Genomic DNA, 13,020 nt, shown 5'->3' on the forward strand with positions numbered 1-13,020 from the left:
GTCCTACATCATAAATAAAATGCAAAAATTGCAGTCCATCACTGAGCAAACAAGAACTAGCACCAGGCTTTGGCCGGCCTGCCCAAATTACTTTTTTTTCAAGTTGTTGAGAAAGTCTTTGACGGTCCTTTCAATGTTAGGCACTTGATAGTTCTGTGCTGCGTAGATGCCAGTAACTGTCCCCAGCAGCACCCCAAAGATGGCGGAAGAGCGCAGCTTAGCCACTACATAACCAGCCAGCAAGCCCTTCAGGAACGGAGATCCCGACAGCGAGCCACCCTGCAAGGTGAAGATGACATTAAACTGAAAATCAAACTCTGAAATTTCACTAACCACAGGAGTGTTGATACTTCTGCATGTTCATACTGACAAAAATGTTCACATATTGTTAGTTTAGTAGTTACTAGTTTTCATTGATTTCGTTGTTGAAAATTTTCTTCTCAATTTAGCTTGCGTTACTTTTTGTTATCATAACCTTATAGCATAACGGGTTTCCCCGCCAATGACCTGGCAGCTTGGCTGGCTGAGCCACATTCAAGTAGCGGTTGAAGCATACATTACGTCAAAACCAGAAGGTAGGCAGAGCTGCAGTACGATAAAAGATTAGCTTTAACAGTGTTAATGTTGGTTTCTAATCACTAACACAATCTAAGTGGGCAACTTTGAGGTTGGGGGGGGGGGGGGGGGGGGTGGGGGGGGATTTGTGTTCGGCTTTAATCACGTGACAGCAACCGCTCAAGTACCTGAGGAATTCCTACAGAGATTTCGTTCTCCACTCTCTTCTGGATTTCCTCCAATTGATTTTTGAGCTGTGTCAAGTCTTTCAACTGTTTCAGGGGATCCTAAAAATAGACAAGTGGTTCATGTTTCCACCGGTCAGAAATACCATCCTAATTCTTGGTTTTCATTCATGCAAACAGCGATGCAATGTAATACATGTCATTTATGATTTCCATTATTAAAGTTAAACATCTCTGTTTATTGGCAAACTGGTGCGACCATAAATTCGATGAGAGCTTGACATACTTCAACGAAACCCATTTTCGATTTCCCATTTCTTGTCATAACTACGGACTAACTCGGTATTAAGAATTAATGCATTAAAAGTCGGAACGCTTTCCTCACCTTGTCATCCGCCATTTTTGCCCATCGAGTTGATCAGTGCTTGATTAACTAACCTACACCCTTCTTTGCGATTAGTTAGGTCTAAAAGTGACTTCTAGGTAAATAAGGATGGAATTTGATGTAATATCTCCAACGCGCTGCTATCAACATACTATATCTACACTTTTTTTTATTTAACTTGTCAGTGTGTTTCGTATTCGGCAGAGGCGTGTTATCAATACCGGAAAAGTGTTACCTTCACGTGTCAAAAACGTCAGACATGATTGGCCAATGTTTCCATATGAACGCCTGTGATTGGTTTATAACCGATACAGCAAAAACGCCATGTTTTTGTTCGGTAGAGGTTAAAGGAAGCTAATTTTGCAGACATATTCCTCTCGCAAATTCCGCACTTTACGTATAACATTTACCACGTAGCACTAATATCCTGTGCTTGTATGATGTCCGATTGTTTTTCCATCATTTTCAAAGCATCGTGAAGCGCTAGGTCCACACGAGGTAAGACTTCAACAAGAAGCCATTTCATTGGACCACGCCGTGAATAGCTGGCAGTATACAGTTTGGCTATTAACGCTGCTTTAAAACATACACGTGCCAGTGTTTTTAACTTGTCAACGCCCCATTAGTACTCTTGTAGCCATCGCTTCGGTGCGTTCTTTATGTCTCACTTGTATGCACTGATCGTTGGTGTTTCTTTTTATTCTCATCCATATTTGTCCCGATTTCAGAATTCTAGCATAACACAACTAATGAAGAGTTAACCTTTTATTATTATTATTATTATTATTATGTTGAACAGTTTTTTTCTTCTAGCCGTGGGTGATAATTTTAAAATAAAAAATAACAAACAAGTTAGAATCAAAATCAAGGGACAACAAAAGTCAACCTTAATCAAATTATATGTAGTTATAAAATACATGTTTACTTGAGTAAATTTCATCGTATTTAGTTTTTAACATACTATGTATGATCCAAATGGTACTTAGGTCCAAGGCCATCATGGAGAAGATGGACCTTTATGAGGTTGCAAAGCTAAAAGAGGAGGTGAAGCTGAAAGAGGAGATTGAGAGAGGTGGCAACCAGCTTGATGTAATTTCCCCCAAGAAGCGTAAGCGCAAAAGTCAAGAAGATGGCGATGTGAAACAAAAAAAGCCCAGGTAATGCACACTTCAAAATGTTTGCACCCTCACAAATTGGGATTCTGCTTCCATGCTTCACAAAATTTAATCTTACAGATCTGCCTACTTGCTCTACTACTTCGATGTTCATCAGATTATGCAACAGGAGAGGCCCAATCAGCCACAATCAGAAATCAACAAGCGAATCAGCGAAAGCTGGAAAAGGCTAAGCGTCGCAGAGAAACGCTACTATCTGGAGAAGGCCAACTCGGAGAAGGATGGCACAGATACAGTAAATGACTAAAAAAATGTTTTAGGGCAGCTACCCGACTCAGATACATTTGTTGACCAATTTGCTCTAGGGTGAAATTTCAGGATGATGCTAAAATGAACTATAAACCTGTAAGTGAACTTAATTTGACCTTCTCTAGCGTTTGAATGCACATATCCAGCCATTCTGCTCCTTGTGAGAAAACAGCAAGTTGTGGAAAAATACTGAAACATTTAACAGTTGGGCATGTAGATTCAAACGTTTGAGGAATTAAAATGAAAGAGAAACAGGCTGCTGTCACACTTTATACTTGCCACTGTGTTACAAATCTTCCACTGGGTTAAAGTGGCTTTTCGATTGGCATGCATATCTATTTTGGATAACCAAGTGTCAAATAATTACATACATAGAGAAGTAGAAGTAGATTTGCATATGTAAAACAAATCTAATGGTTGCCAAATATGAGCTCAACGTTTATTTGGACTTAACCTAATGTGTCTTACTTTGAAGTCAAAAGAATGGCCCATCAAGAGAGTTTACTGTAATAATGTTTCAAGTTTGTGTTGTGTACAAAGTTGTAGTTGATGACCAATGGTGGCTTTTTCACAGAGGTTTTCTGAATTTCATTGTTTTTGTTATTTCAGTTGTCTCCCAGTCCATCCAATGACTTTCCAGGCTTCCGTAAGATCCTACCGAGAGCTAGTTACCTTGTCCTGACCGATGATCCCCAGCCAGGAGCTTCTCTGGCAGAGTGTCCCAATCCAGTTGATGGAACCGTGTCCTTCCCCACTTTGTCCCAAGAGTCGAAAGAGGCCCAAACGCTTGTCTTGGCCTCTGAGATGGATGTTTCTTCAAGCTCTCTGGTCAACTTTGGAAAAGACATTGGCGAGGCAGCATCTTCAACTGCCATCCAAGGAAGCACATCCTCCTCCTCTTCTTCATCAATCACAACTGTGTCTCCAGCTTCCAAAGATGTTTCTTACCCGCACAGCCCTGTGGATGCTCTAGTAAACTGTGTTGGAATGAACAGATGTGAGATAAGAGATGCTGCTGGTGTAAACAGCGGGGTGACAATGCATCAAACCCAAGGGGAAACGACACAGATGGTTGCCATCATACCCAACCAGGTGTTGACTTCACATCCAATAACCATGTTTAATGACAATACTGTGTTTTACTGATTGAATTGAATTACAGGTAATTAATGTCATTTTGCTGTTATTTTAGAACTTGCTCGAGACCAAGTCCTTGGCAGGGGTCAGCTCTTTGGGCACCGTCATGATGGTCCCTGTGGCAGCCAGAGAAGAGCAAAATCCCGTAGCAGTGCCGCCATACAAGATGGTCATTGCTCACACTTTTTGAACATCATGACAGCGCCAGCTCTCGTTTCATCAGAGAATATAAATTAAGTTAATTGCATTTAAGATAGCATTTGTCCACCTGTTTTTTTAGGCTGTGAAAACATACACCAGAAGAGGTCGTGGGAGGTGTCCCAATCCTCAGTGTTCATTTGTGTATGTCACCCGCCACAAGCCAGCAAAATGCCCCGACTGTGGAATCCACCTTGGCGGCAAATGGATACCTGCTGTGAGTAATACCTTTTTAGGATTTTATTTCTTGGCCTGTATAATCAGCATAATCTAATCATTTTCGTTTTAAAATCATATTTATTAGATTTATATCGGCACCAAAAAGTAAAATGTTTGCTTGATCAGTCTAAAGACAAGAGGAACAAGAATAATTGTGCCGTTGCAAATATTTTACTGATTTAACCTGTAGTTTGTTACTTTTTGAGGGGATTTAGTTACAGTCCAGACAGGCTTTGGTGGGACAACAAGCGAGCCAGTTTATACCACCTGCAGGACCAGAGTAGATCTGTAATAAGAGTAACTAATAATAAGATCTGTAATACACATTTAGGTTATGCTCAGAATCATTCACACTGTCCTTTCATGATGAAGAATGAATACTATATTGATCATGATAAATAATCTAATTACTGCTTTTTCTTAGTCCTCAATTGAAGACTGCTCCAAGTTCATTGTATTTTAAAATTAGTGTCTGACTTTTTCACTCTGTGCCTGCATTTCTACATCAGGCAAAGAAAACCCAGCAAAAAAACATACCCGCTGCCATGGTGGTGTCCGAAGCCACGTCTGCTCCAAGCTGTCTAGACACTACGAAGGAGGGGAATGCTGATGCTGGTGCTGGTAAAACCAAACCCACTCAGAGCAAAAAAGAAGGGCAAAACTGCACAAGGAAGATCAACTCAGCTCTAAGTGTTGAGTCAGCAGAGGGCAGCAGCACATCACCGGAAAAACCACGCTGTGCATCCATGCAGCCGCTAATAAAGTGAGTCACTGTACAAATTGCCTTCTCTGTGCTGTATTTTAGTTCAATCAGTTTTATAGGTTTAATTAGACACAATCCTTGTCTTTGAATAGGCACATGAAAAAAAAAGCACTCAAAAGTCAAAGCATGTGCGAAGTCCAGGGGAGGCCTAAAAGACCCATCTTACCTTCCTGTTATAAAACTGGTGAATGGAAACTACAAACATTATTGATATTTAGATTTCATGTAAAGACTCCAGTCACATTGTTTTACACTGACGTTGATATTTGTTTCGCCAGCGCCTGCTTTGTTCCAAGTCATCACAGTCCCAGCTGTGAACAGAAAAATTCCGGCACAAAACAACAGACCACCAACTGGTACGTCATGTTCCCGTTTTGTTTGTATGGACTCTTTTTCATGTCATGTAGTCCTGAACCATACTTAACAAGAAGAAGTTAAATTGACAAAAAAAAAAAAAAAAAATGAAGGACTCTTTTGTGTATTATGGGATAACATTTTTGTTGTTAACCACAGAACCCAGAGAGAGATTCTCAGGTCTCAAAGCTGGTACTTTAAAACAACTCGGCCAGCAAGTCCAATCCGTGCAGGTCAGCACACAGTAACATACGCTAACAATTTTTGTTGATTGTATCAAATCTGTTTCAGTTTTTAGGTTCCAGTTTGATCGCTGCGCTGGCCTTCTTAGTTCGAGTTTGCATGTTCTTCCTCTTCCTGTGCTTGCATGGATTGTCTGCATTTACTCCAGCTTGTTCCCTCATTGCAAAAACATGTATCTTAGATTTGTCGAAGGTTCTAAATTGTCCCTAGGTGTGAATGCGAGTGTGAATAGTTATGTCTCATCTATATCTGCTCTACCATTGGCTGGCAACCATTGTTTGTTCTATTTACCCGTCCCTTACCCAAAGTCTGCTGAGATAGGCTCCGGCTCACCTGCGACCCTTATAAAGGACAAGCACCATTGAGAATAGATTGATGGATGTATTAGGACAGTGTTCTTAATCGATTTGTTCATTTTATTTGTAGACTTCTCCTGTCACCACCCACCAGCCTGTTTCTTCCTCATCTGATAAGGGCATGACCATTGTGTCAATTGTTCCCTTCAATCACGTGTCAGTCAACAGCTTTGTAAGTGCAAATCATTTTAATGTTTTGTGCAAATATTGCATGTCCTGTCTTACTCCCGTGTAAGTTCCACTTCTTTCTTTTTTAAGGACCTAGGACTGTCAACATTGAGAGGCAGAGGTCGCTGTAAGAACGCGTTGTGTGACTACATGTATAAGAACAGACATAAACCCTTAGTGTGCCCTAAATGTGGCTGTGAGCTACCCAAGGGGAAGCCCAAGGCAACCGAGGTAAAAGCTGACTCCTTCTACGTTTCAAACAAATAGTTGTGGAGATCATACCACACAAAAACAAAGATTCTTATGTAGTTTTTGGAAAATCTCTATCATGGTTAAGACATATTTTCAGTATTTGTATGTGGATAGGACGATTGGGGGGGTCACTTTGGGTTTTTGTTTTATTTTTCCCCCCTTTGACTTATCTCCTTGTGTAAGGCTTTTTTTTGTTAACTGTTTTGTTGATTTTACTCCCAAGTGTGATATTCCTGGCACCCTATCATACTCTTTAGGTGGCTAAATGGTCTTGTCATTATGGTTGGAGTTCACTGCATGTTGAGGCAGCTGTCAGTCTACAAATGCATTTATTTTTATTTTTATGTGGAGTATTTTTTTAAAGCATTGGATTTTTTAAAAATAGGATTGTTACAATACTTTAGAAAAAAAAATCAAAGGTGGAATGAGGATAACGCGAGTGCTTTTCAGATAACTAGCGACTGATTTATATCTTCAACGCTCCCTCTTCGTCGAAACAGGTTAATGTATTTGTTGTTGATTGTAACTTTTAACCCTATTTGACAAGCAGGACGTTTAGCCACGGTTGTCGTTTTTTTTTCATTTTGTGTCGTCGATCTGTGTGATTGTCTGATTTAGAGGTTAAATCGAGTGATCGATCCATGCCAGCCCTTGAGTCCTGTTCAGAAAGACATCCAACGGCAATCCACCCTGCAGCTGATTCGCCATTCCCTGCAGATTCCAGAAAGCGAGGTCGAGCTCCAAGAAACACTGTCCCTTATCCAGGATCTTAACAGTCTTCAAATTGTCTTAGTCCAAGCGGGCGAGCAAAACAAGGAAGGGACTTTTGAGACTGAGACCCTGGTGGAGTCCGGGTGGCCTCAGTTCTATGAATCATCAGCCACCCAATGTGGGCTCTGTAAAAAGCCCCTTTACAAAGGAGATCAGAGGTGAGAAGACAGGAACAAAATTGTGGACATATTTAACAGCACTTCCCAATTTCTTCTTCTGTTTTTATATTGTTGTGCGTGTCTGCTACCCCTAACAACATGCTATAATTGTTTTAACCAAGCACAATAGCAGGGCAGGAGGACTGCTGGCTGATTACTGAGATGCTGATCCAGACGGCATCTCTGCAACTCAAAGTCTGTCTCAATGCCAAGTGTCTGGCTCTGCACAGCTTCACTGATCTGCATCCAGGTAAAAAGAAAAGTTGTGCTCAGTGCATTCAGCATGTATCATGGCTTGCATGCAGGTTCACTTTAAAAATGTATTCTGATACAATTGCTAGTAGGAACTAGAGGAAACAGGAGCACCCAGGATTCAAACCCAGCAACTGGGAACTTTGGGGCAGATGTACCAATAGCAAAAACCATGCTGCCTAGCTTCATAACAGTGTTTTTAATACTGAGCCACATGACTCAATATGTGTTATAAATGAGCACACTATTTCTGAAACTGACCCATGGTCTCCATGTGGCACAAGACATAGAAATCACAATGATGGTTGGTTTACAGTGTATACATAACTCCCAAATAATTGAATTGTATTTCTTTTCCCCTTAATATTACGACTAGAACATGACATTGGAAACTTGTTTTCCCTCACTTGCTTTAAATTCTGAAAATGGGCATAGGACACTTTTTGTGTGGTTATAGTCTGTGACTTCATACATCAAAGCTAAAACTTGAACCAGTGTTCTCAGATACCACCATTTCTGCAAAGAGCCATGAAAGGCATTTAATGCGGCATAACTACAATCTTTTCTTATGAATGTGTTATTTCAGGTTTGTTCAACATTGGGAACAGACTATTGGTTAGCATTGATCTCTTATTAAAGATCAGAAGCAAAATCAGATCAGGTCAGCCTCCTGCTCAGGCTGTCGGGACCTTATTTGATCATGTCTCCAACCACCCCGGTAACATGTAATAATATCGCAACTACATATGTAGCTGTTTGTGCAAAATATTGTAACTGCACACCACCTCTTGTGTTTTCATCAGTCCATTCGCTGAGTCCAGAGGAGACGTCCCAAATTCAAGATTTTCTCCTGATAGGCTACTGGGCCTTCGAGAGTCTTACAGTGCGAGACTATAACGATATGATCTGCGGTGTTTGTGGTGTCGCTCCCATGGTAGAGATTGCCAGGCGACACACAAACAATGTGCTGGAGCTCACAAATGTGGAGGTAAGACCAAAAATACAAGCTAGTGATGAAACGATATTTCTGCAGCCACAAAGTTGGTCATCGATGCTGCTTGTTCTCTGCAGTTCACCTGGCCGGACCCTCCGGTGTCAGACGAAGTGCGCGTGGATGACTTTTGGCTGACCATGGAGACCGAGGCAATTGAGCAGGCCGCTTTCCTTGCAGACATCCCCATCACACGGATGGACGCCTCAATTATCGCACCCTTCATCCCCCCGCTGATGAGGAGCAGCACTGTCATCAACACAGAAAAGGACAAAGTCACATCACAAACACAGCAGCCCCCAGGTACACGTTACCGTAATTGTAATCTGTTACTGTATTTCTATCAATCACTCCAAACTCAATGTGGAGAATTTAGTACTTTTGATGCATTTTGCATGTACTCTCAATCATTCTTAAATGTATTTGTATGAGAAATATTTCTAGGCCATAAAACTAAAGCACCATAGCTGAGCCTACCTTGTTCTATGTGACAAGGTATTCTTAATTGATGATCACTCTGCCCAAACTTGTTCATTCTAGGATGTTTGTAACATGATTACTAAATCCTTGTGTAAAATATGGATAGTAAATGATATGAGTATTATTTTATGTTTCAGGAGGTGCGCCATCAGTTTTGGTCCGGCTCATTCACGATGGCGAGTTGAGCCTCGACAAGGTCAAAGACTACAGTGAGGACAAACTGAGAAGTATTTTGGAGCGCTGTGGGTTGAGCATCACTCCAGGCTCAAGTAAGGTGGGTGTGCCACAGATCTATATCAGCTGTGCTTACTTACAATGCTCCACTGAGACTGTACATTCGAGTAAGCATAGGTTTGGTTTTATGAAGCGCTCTGAAGTGGACCAGAAAAAGAACTTTGAATGTTTCTTGCAAATAGGGTTGCCAACAATCCCTTGAAAGATGGAATCCACCCGTATTTAGAAATATCAGTACGCTCTCCGCCTCGTATTGAGTTGTCGATGAACGTACTTTGTTGCAAACGGTTGCAAAAAACGCATAGAGGATTGAGAAGCAGAAAAACGTGGGTCGAAAAAGCGCGGTAAAATATCTATCTGCATATCAAGCGCAGTGTACTGTTAGCCACTGCACTTTTTCCATAGCCCATTGTGGACTGACTGACCTCAAGCAAAATGCTTCAAACATTCCCTTCCGCTGAGTCTGTGGAGAGGATTTTCTCTTTTTGCAAGCGTAGGTATACAGAAGTGCGAAACTTTCTGCTTTCTGGCTCCTAGAGGAGAAAAAGCAAATAAAACATTCACGCTTGTCATCAGAGTGACTATATGTAAATACCCCCTCAAGCATCTTGAATCAGGCTTCATTCATAAATATTCGACTTCTGGCGTACAGTAGGGATAATAATCCCTGAAAGTTTAAATGCATTAGTTCCAATGTAAAGGAACCCGATCTTTAAAAAAATGAATAAACTTTTATCTTAGGAAACCATGACCATGGTGTTGTTCTGTATTTCAGCAAGTCAACAAATGACAAATGTGAAGTAATTGAAATGAATGGTTACTAAGCAGACCTACTAAGATGAATTGGATTCTTCCTCACAGATGAGAAATCTGTAAGCAGAAGCCTGAACCTGAAACCTGTTGTGATTTTTGCCCTTCAACCTCTAGAGAAGAGCAAATTGTGCAAAAAGAACCAAAAAACCGAACGGTTGTACATGTGCATTCAAAAGATATTTTAAGTTCACATATAAAGGTTGTACTGCATTTTAGGCTGAAATTTTTGTTTATTGTTTTATTTTTTGTGTAGTAGTGTTGTATCCATCTATGCACAATATGCACCTTTTGCCAGCCATGATATAAAATGCTCCCATCTCTCCCTCCCCCTCCTAGATAGACCTGCTGACTTCTCTGACCTCCATGTGCACGCTTGTTCATAGCGGCCTCCCCACAGGCCCCCAGCCCCCTCAACAGCTCACTGCTGGCAAGTTGTCCAAGGTCTGCCCCCACAAGGTAAAAGCAAATCACAGTGAGTTGGCTGTGTGCCGTACACTGGACGCCTTATTATCTATTACCTTGAAAGACGCAAACAGTTCAACGAGTCACCGTCAGCCTCAATTTTGTGCGTCAGGTCGTGTGCGGTTCCAAGTACTTGGTGAGAGGAGAGACGGCCCGGGATCACGTAGATCTGCTGGTGTCTTCCCGTTACTGGCCCCCGGTTTATGTTGGAGACTGCGCTCGACAAGTGGCTCTTTGTACGGACATGCAGTACCCAGAAATGGCCGCCCAGATGTGGGGCAGAAATCAAGGTTGCTTTTCTGAGCCTTTTGATGAGCCGGAGGTGGGTGCAAATCATTAACAAGTCACCTGAATAGGCTGAACATGATAACAGTCATACAGTACTGGACACAACATTAGGTACTCCAGCAAAAATAATAATAATGCTTAGTTGTGATTGTCACTACGAGAGCAGTCATAAAGTTACAATGTTTTTGTGTGTGTGGTTGGTGTTTGCAGTGCTATAGAATGGAAAGACATCATACTGTATGACGTCATGAAGTCTGTTTTTAAAATGTGCCTCTCGTGCCGATCAATTAGGCAAACATGTACATGTAACACAAACAACTACTGTTATATAACTGGCATGTGGTAATTTAATGTTTCTTTTTTTTACACTTTTGTAGTTAAAGAACCACTTCGGGTTGCCGTCAGACTTGAGCTGTGGTTACATTTTCATGTTTGTGTCTAAGACTCTTGCTCTTTGCTCCTCCTCAGTTCGTGTCATGCGCTGAGCTGCAGGAGAAGCCGTACAATGCCGATCTTTCTATGTTCGGGGACAACCAGCACATTCACCCTCACACTAAATCTTCGTCTTGTTGGCTGGTGCATCCTCCTGCCTTGACTCTGGGCCACAAGACTGCTGTTCCAGAACACCATTCAATGGCCTTGTGCAAAGACCTAGAGCACCTCATTTGCACTGTGACTCAAATTGTGAAGGAGGAAGGTGAAAAACAAGGTCACCAAAGTTCAGTGAACTCTTTGAGGACACAACATGTGCTTTTCAACAACCCGGCACATTACTACCTCTACAATCGACTACTGGATTTTCTCTCAAGTAGAGACATTGTGAACGAGCAGATCAGCCAAGTCGTGAAGTCGTGCCAGCCCGGAGAGGTCGTCATCCGGGATGCATTGTACAGGCTCGGAGTGGCAAATGTCAACCTGGAAAGGACACTACTCGGAGAAGACCAAACAGGGGTGGCGGAGGAACTCGAACCAGGCCCTAAAGAGACAGCCTATGACGTTGTTGTGCTTCAGTGAATGCTATCAAAATGCAACGTTGATCCGTAAACATAAGACAGTACGTCATAAGTAAGATTACAAGAAGAATGAAAATAATTCTGTGGCTTTATCACTTCAACGTCTTGTTTCATTAAACAAAGATATGTAAACATGTGAACTGCACTGAACTAATCTACCCATTATATTATTAAATATCTCTAATATACTTATATCAGTGGCGGTTTCTCTGAGACTGCAAGGGAAGCTTCCCCTAAAAGGTGGACTGCTGTGTGCACATTTCTTGACAAAATATGCTCTACTATTGCTTCATCTTTTGTTCAGAATCAGCTACGTACATATCACATGTAACTGACTCTACTTCCTTCTAATTCATGCTCGCAGAGACACGTTGCTTTTACATAGGCGGATGCTGAGTGTCTACTGCCTTGATGGGGAAGCATCGAGTTGGATGTTCCACTGCACGTCATTGAATAAATGGTGTGCTTTATCCTGCCCATTGAAAGCGTAGCCTCTCTCTGGGGGTCTACAGGCAGAGTGGTGTCCCACAGGCATGGCTTCTGCATGATGACTGGAAGATCTGTCTTTGATTGACATTGAAATAAGCAAATCAGTGATCTTGAAAAAAAAAAATATATATATATATATTTTGATATATTTTTTTGGGTGGGGCGAAATAAATCTTATTGATATAAATATTCATCAGCGGTAGTCATCTCCCAACAGAGTTGAAACAATTATACACTCAATAGTTAAAATCCTCATTACAAGATAACTTTACCAGTTATTCCTTTAAAATGTTCGCACTTTCTTTTTAACCTGTCGAAATCATTAAATAAATTAAGACCAGATTTAAAAAAAAAGATTGTTTTTGTGTTTGTGTGCACGTGCGTGTGTGTTTGTTGGTTTCTGTGTTTCAAGTTTTCCGATGAAATGAGCCTACTGACAATAAAATGAAGAGTACACACAATTGGCTCTTATTTGCCATTTGTTGCCTTTAGGACTGAAGCTTTATGTGCTGTATATGCACATAAATGTTGATCATATTCATATCGTATATCATATCATGCTATCTATATATGTATTCATACCACTTTCATTTAGCTTTTTATTGCGATAATAAACATTTTAGGATGAGATATACTTCATCCTAAGTATTATTAATCAAGACATGAAGAGGGCATAAGCACATGTTACAACTTGGATTGCAAAGAGACAGAAAACATTCCTTGTGGGAAGTTTATGCTGTGAATTTTTCTGAGAAATTTTCTGAAGCTGGAAACGTTCCATGAAATGTTTACATTATCCTTTCAAAAATCCCGAACCAAAGCTGTAGTGG

At 41.1% G+C, this 13,020-nt stretch overlaps 2 protein-coding genes across 5 annotated transcripts; one reads left to right on the forward strand and one right to left on the reverse strand.

Moving 5' to 3' along the window:
- Positions 1-87: 87 nt before the first annotated feature.
- On the reverse strand, positions 88-1,362 carry slc35a4 (solute carrier family 35 member A4). The gene is made up of 3 exons (XM_088383044.1): positions 1,126-1,362; positions 744-842; positions 88-279 (listed from the first exon to the last, which is right to left on the reverse strand). Exons 1-3 carry the CDS (start codon positions 1,138-1,140, stop codon positions 88-90), a joined length of 306 nt encoding a protein of 101 aa, XP_088239170.1. The 5' UTR covers positions 1,141-1,362.
- Positions 512-12,171, forward strand: hmgxb3 (HMG box domain containing 3). Of its 4 annotated transcripts, none has more exons than XM_088383013.1 (21): positions 512-575; positions 2,112-2,282; positions 2,361-2,535; positions 3,159-3,641; positions 3,742-3,855; positions 3,967-4,101; positions 4,613-4,866; positions 4,959-5,050; positions 5,145-5,222; positions 5,380-5,453; positions 5,890-5,991; positions 6,078-6,218; positions 6,858-7,168; positions 7,291-7,418; positions 8,007-8,138; positions 8,224-8,408; positions 8,492-8,714; positions 9,029-9,165; positions 10,275-10,394; positions 10,513-10,722; positions 11,157-12,171. In XM_088383013.1, exons 2-21 carry the CDS (start codon positions 2,125-2,127, stop codon positions 11,700-11,702), a joined length of 3,798 nt encoding a protein of 1,265 aa, XP_088239139.1. In that variant the 5' UTR covers positions 512-575; positions 2,112-2,124; the 3' UTR covers positions 11,703-12,171. The 4 variants fall into 4 exon arrangements, with proteins under 4 accessions (XP_088239139.1, XP_088239123.1, XP_088239131.1 ...); XM_088382997.1 differs by lacking the exon at positions 512-575 and adding an exon at positions 1,429-1,623; XM_088383005.1 differs by lacking the exon at positions 512-575 and adding an exon at positions 1,662-1,773.
- Positions 12,172-13,020: the final 849 nt, after the last annotated feature.

Source organism: Syngnathus floridae, chromosome 1, assembly GCF_059516105.1.
Source record: "Syngnathus floridae isolate MCC-2025c chromosome 1, RoL_Sflo_1.0, whole genome shotgun sequence".
Classification (NCBI taxonomy): Eukaryota; Metazoa; Chordata; class Actinopteri; order Syngnathiformes; family Syngnathidae; genus Syngnathus; species Syngnathus floridae.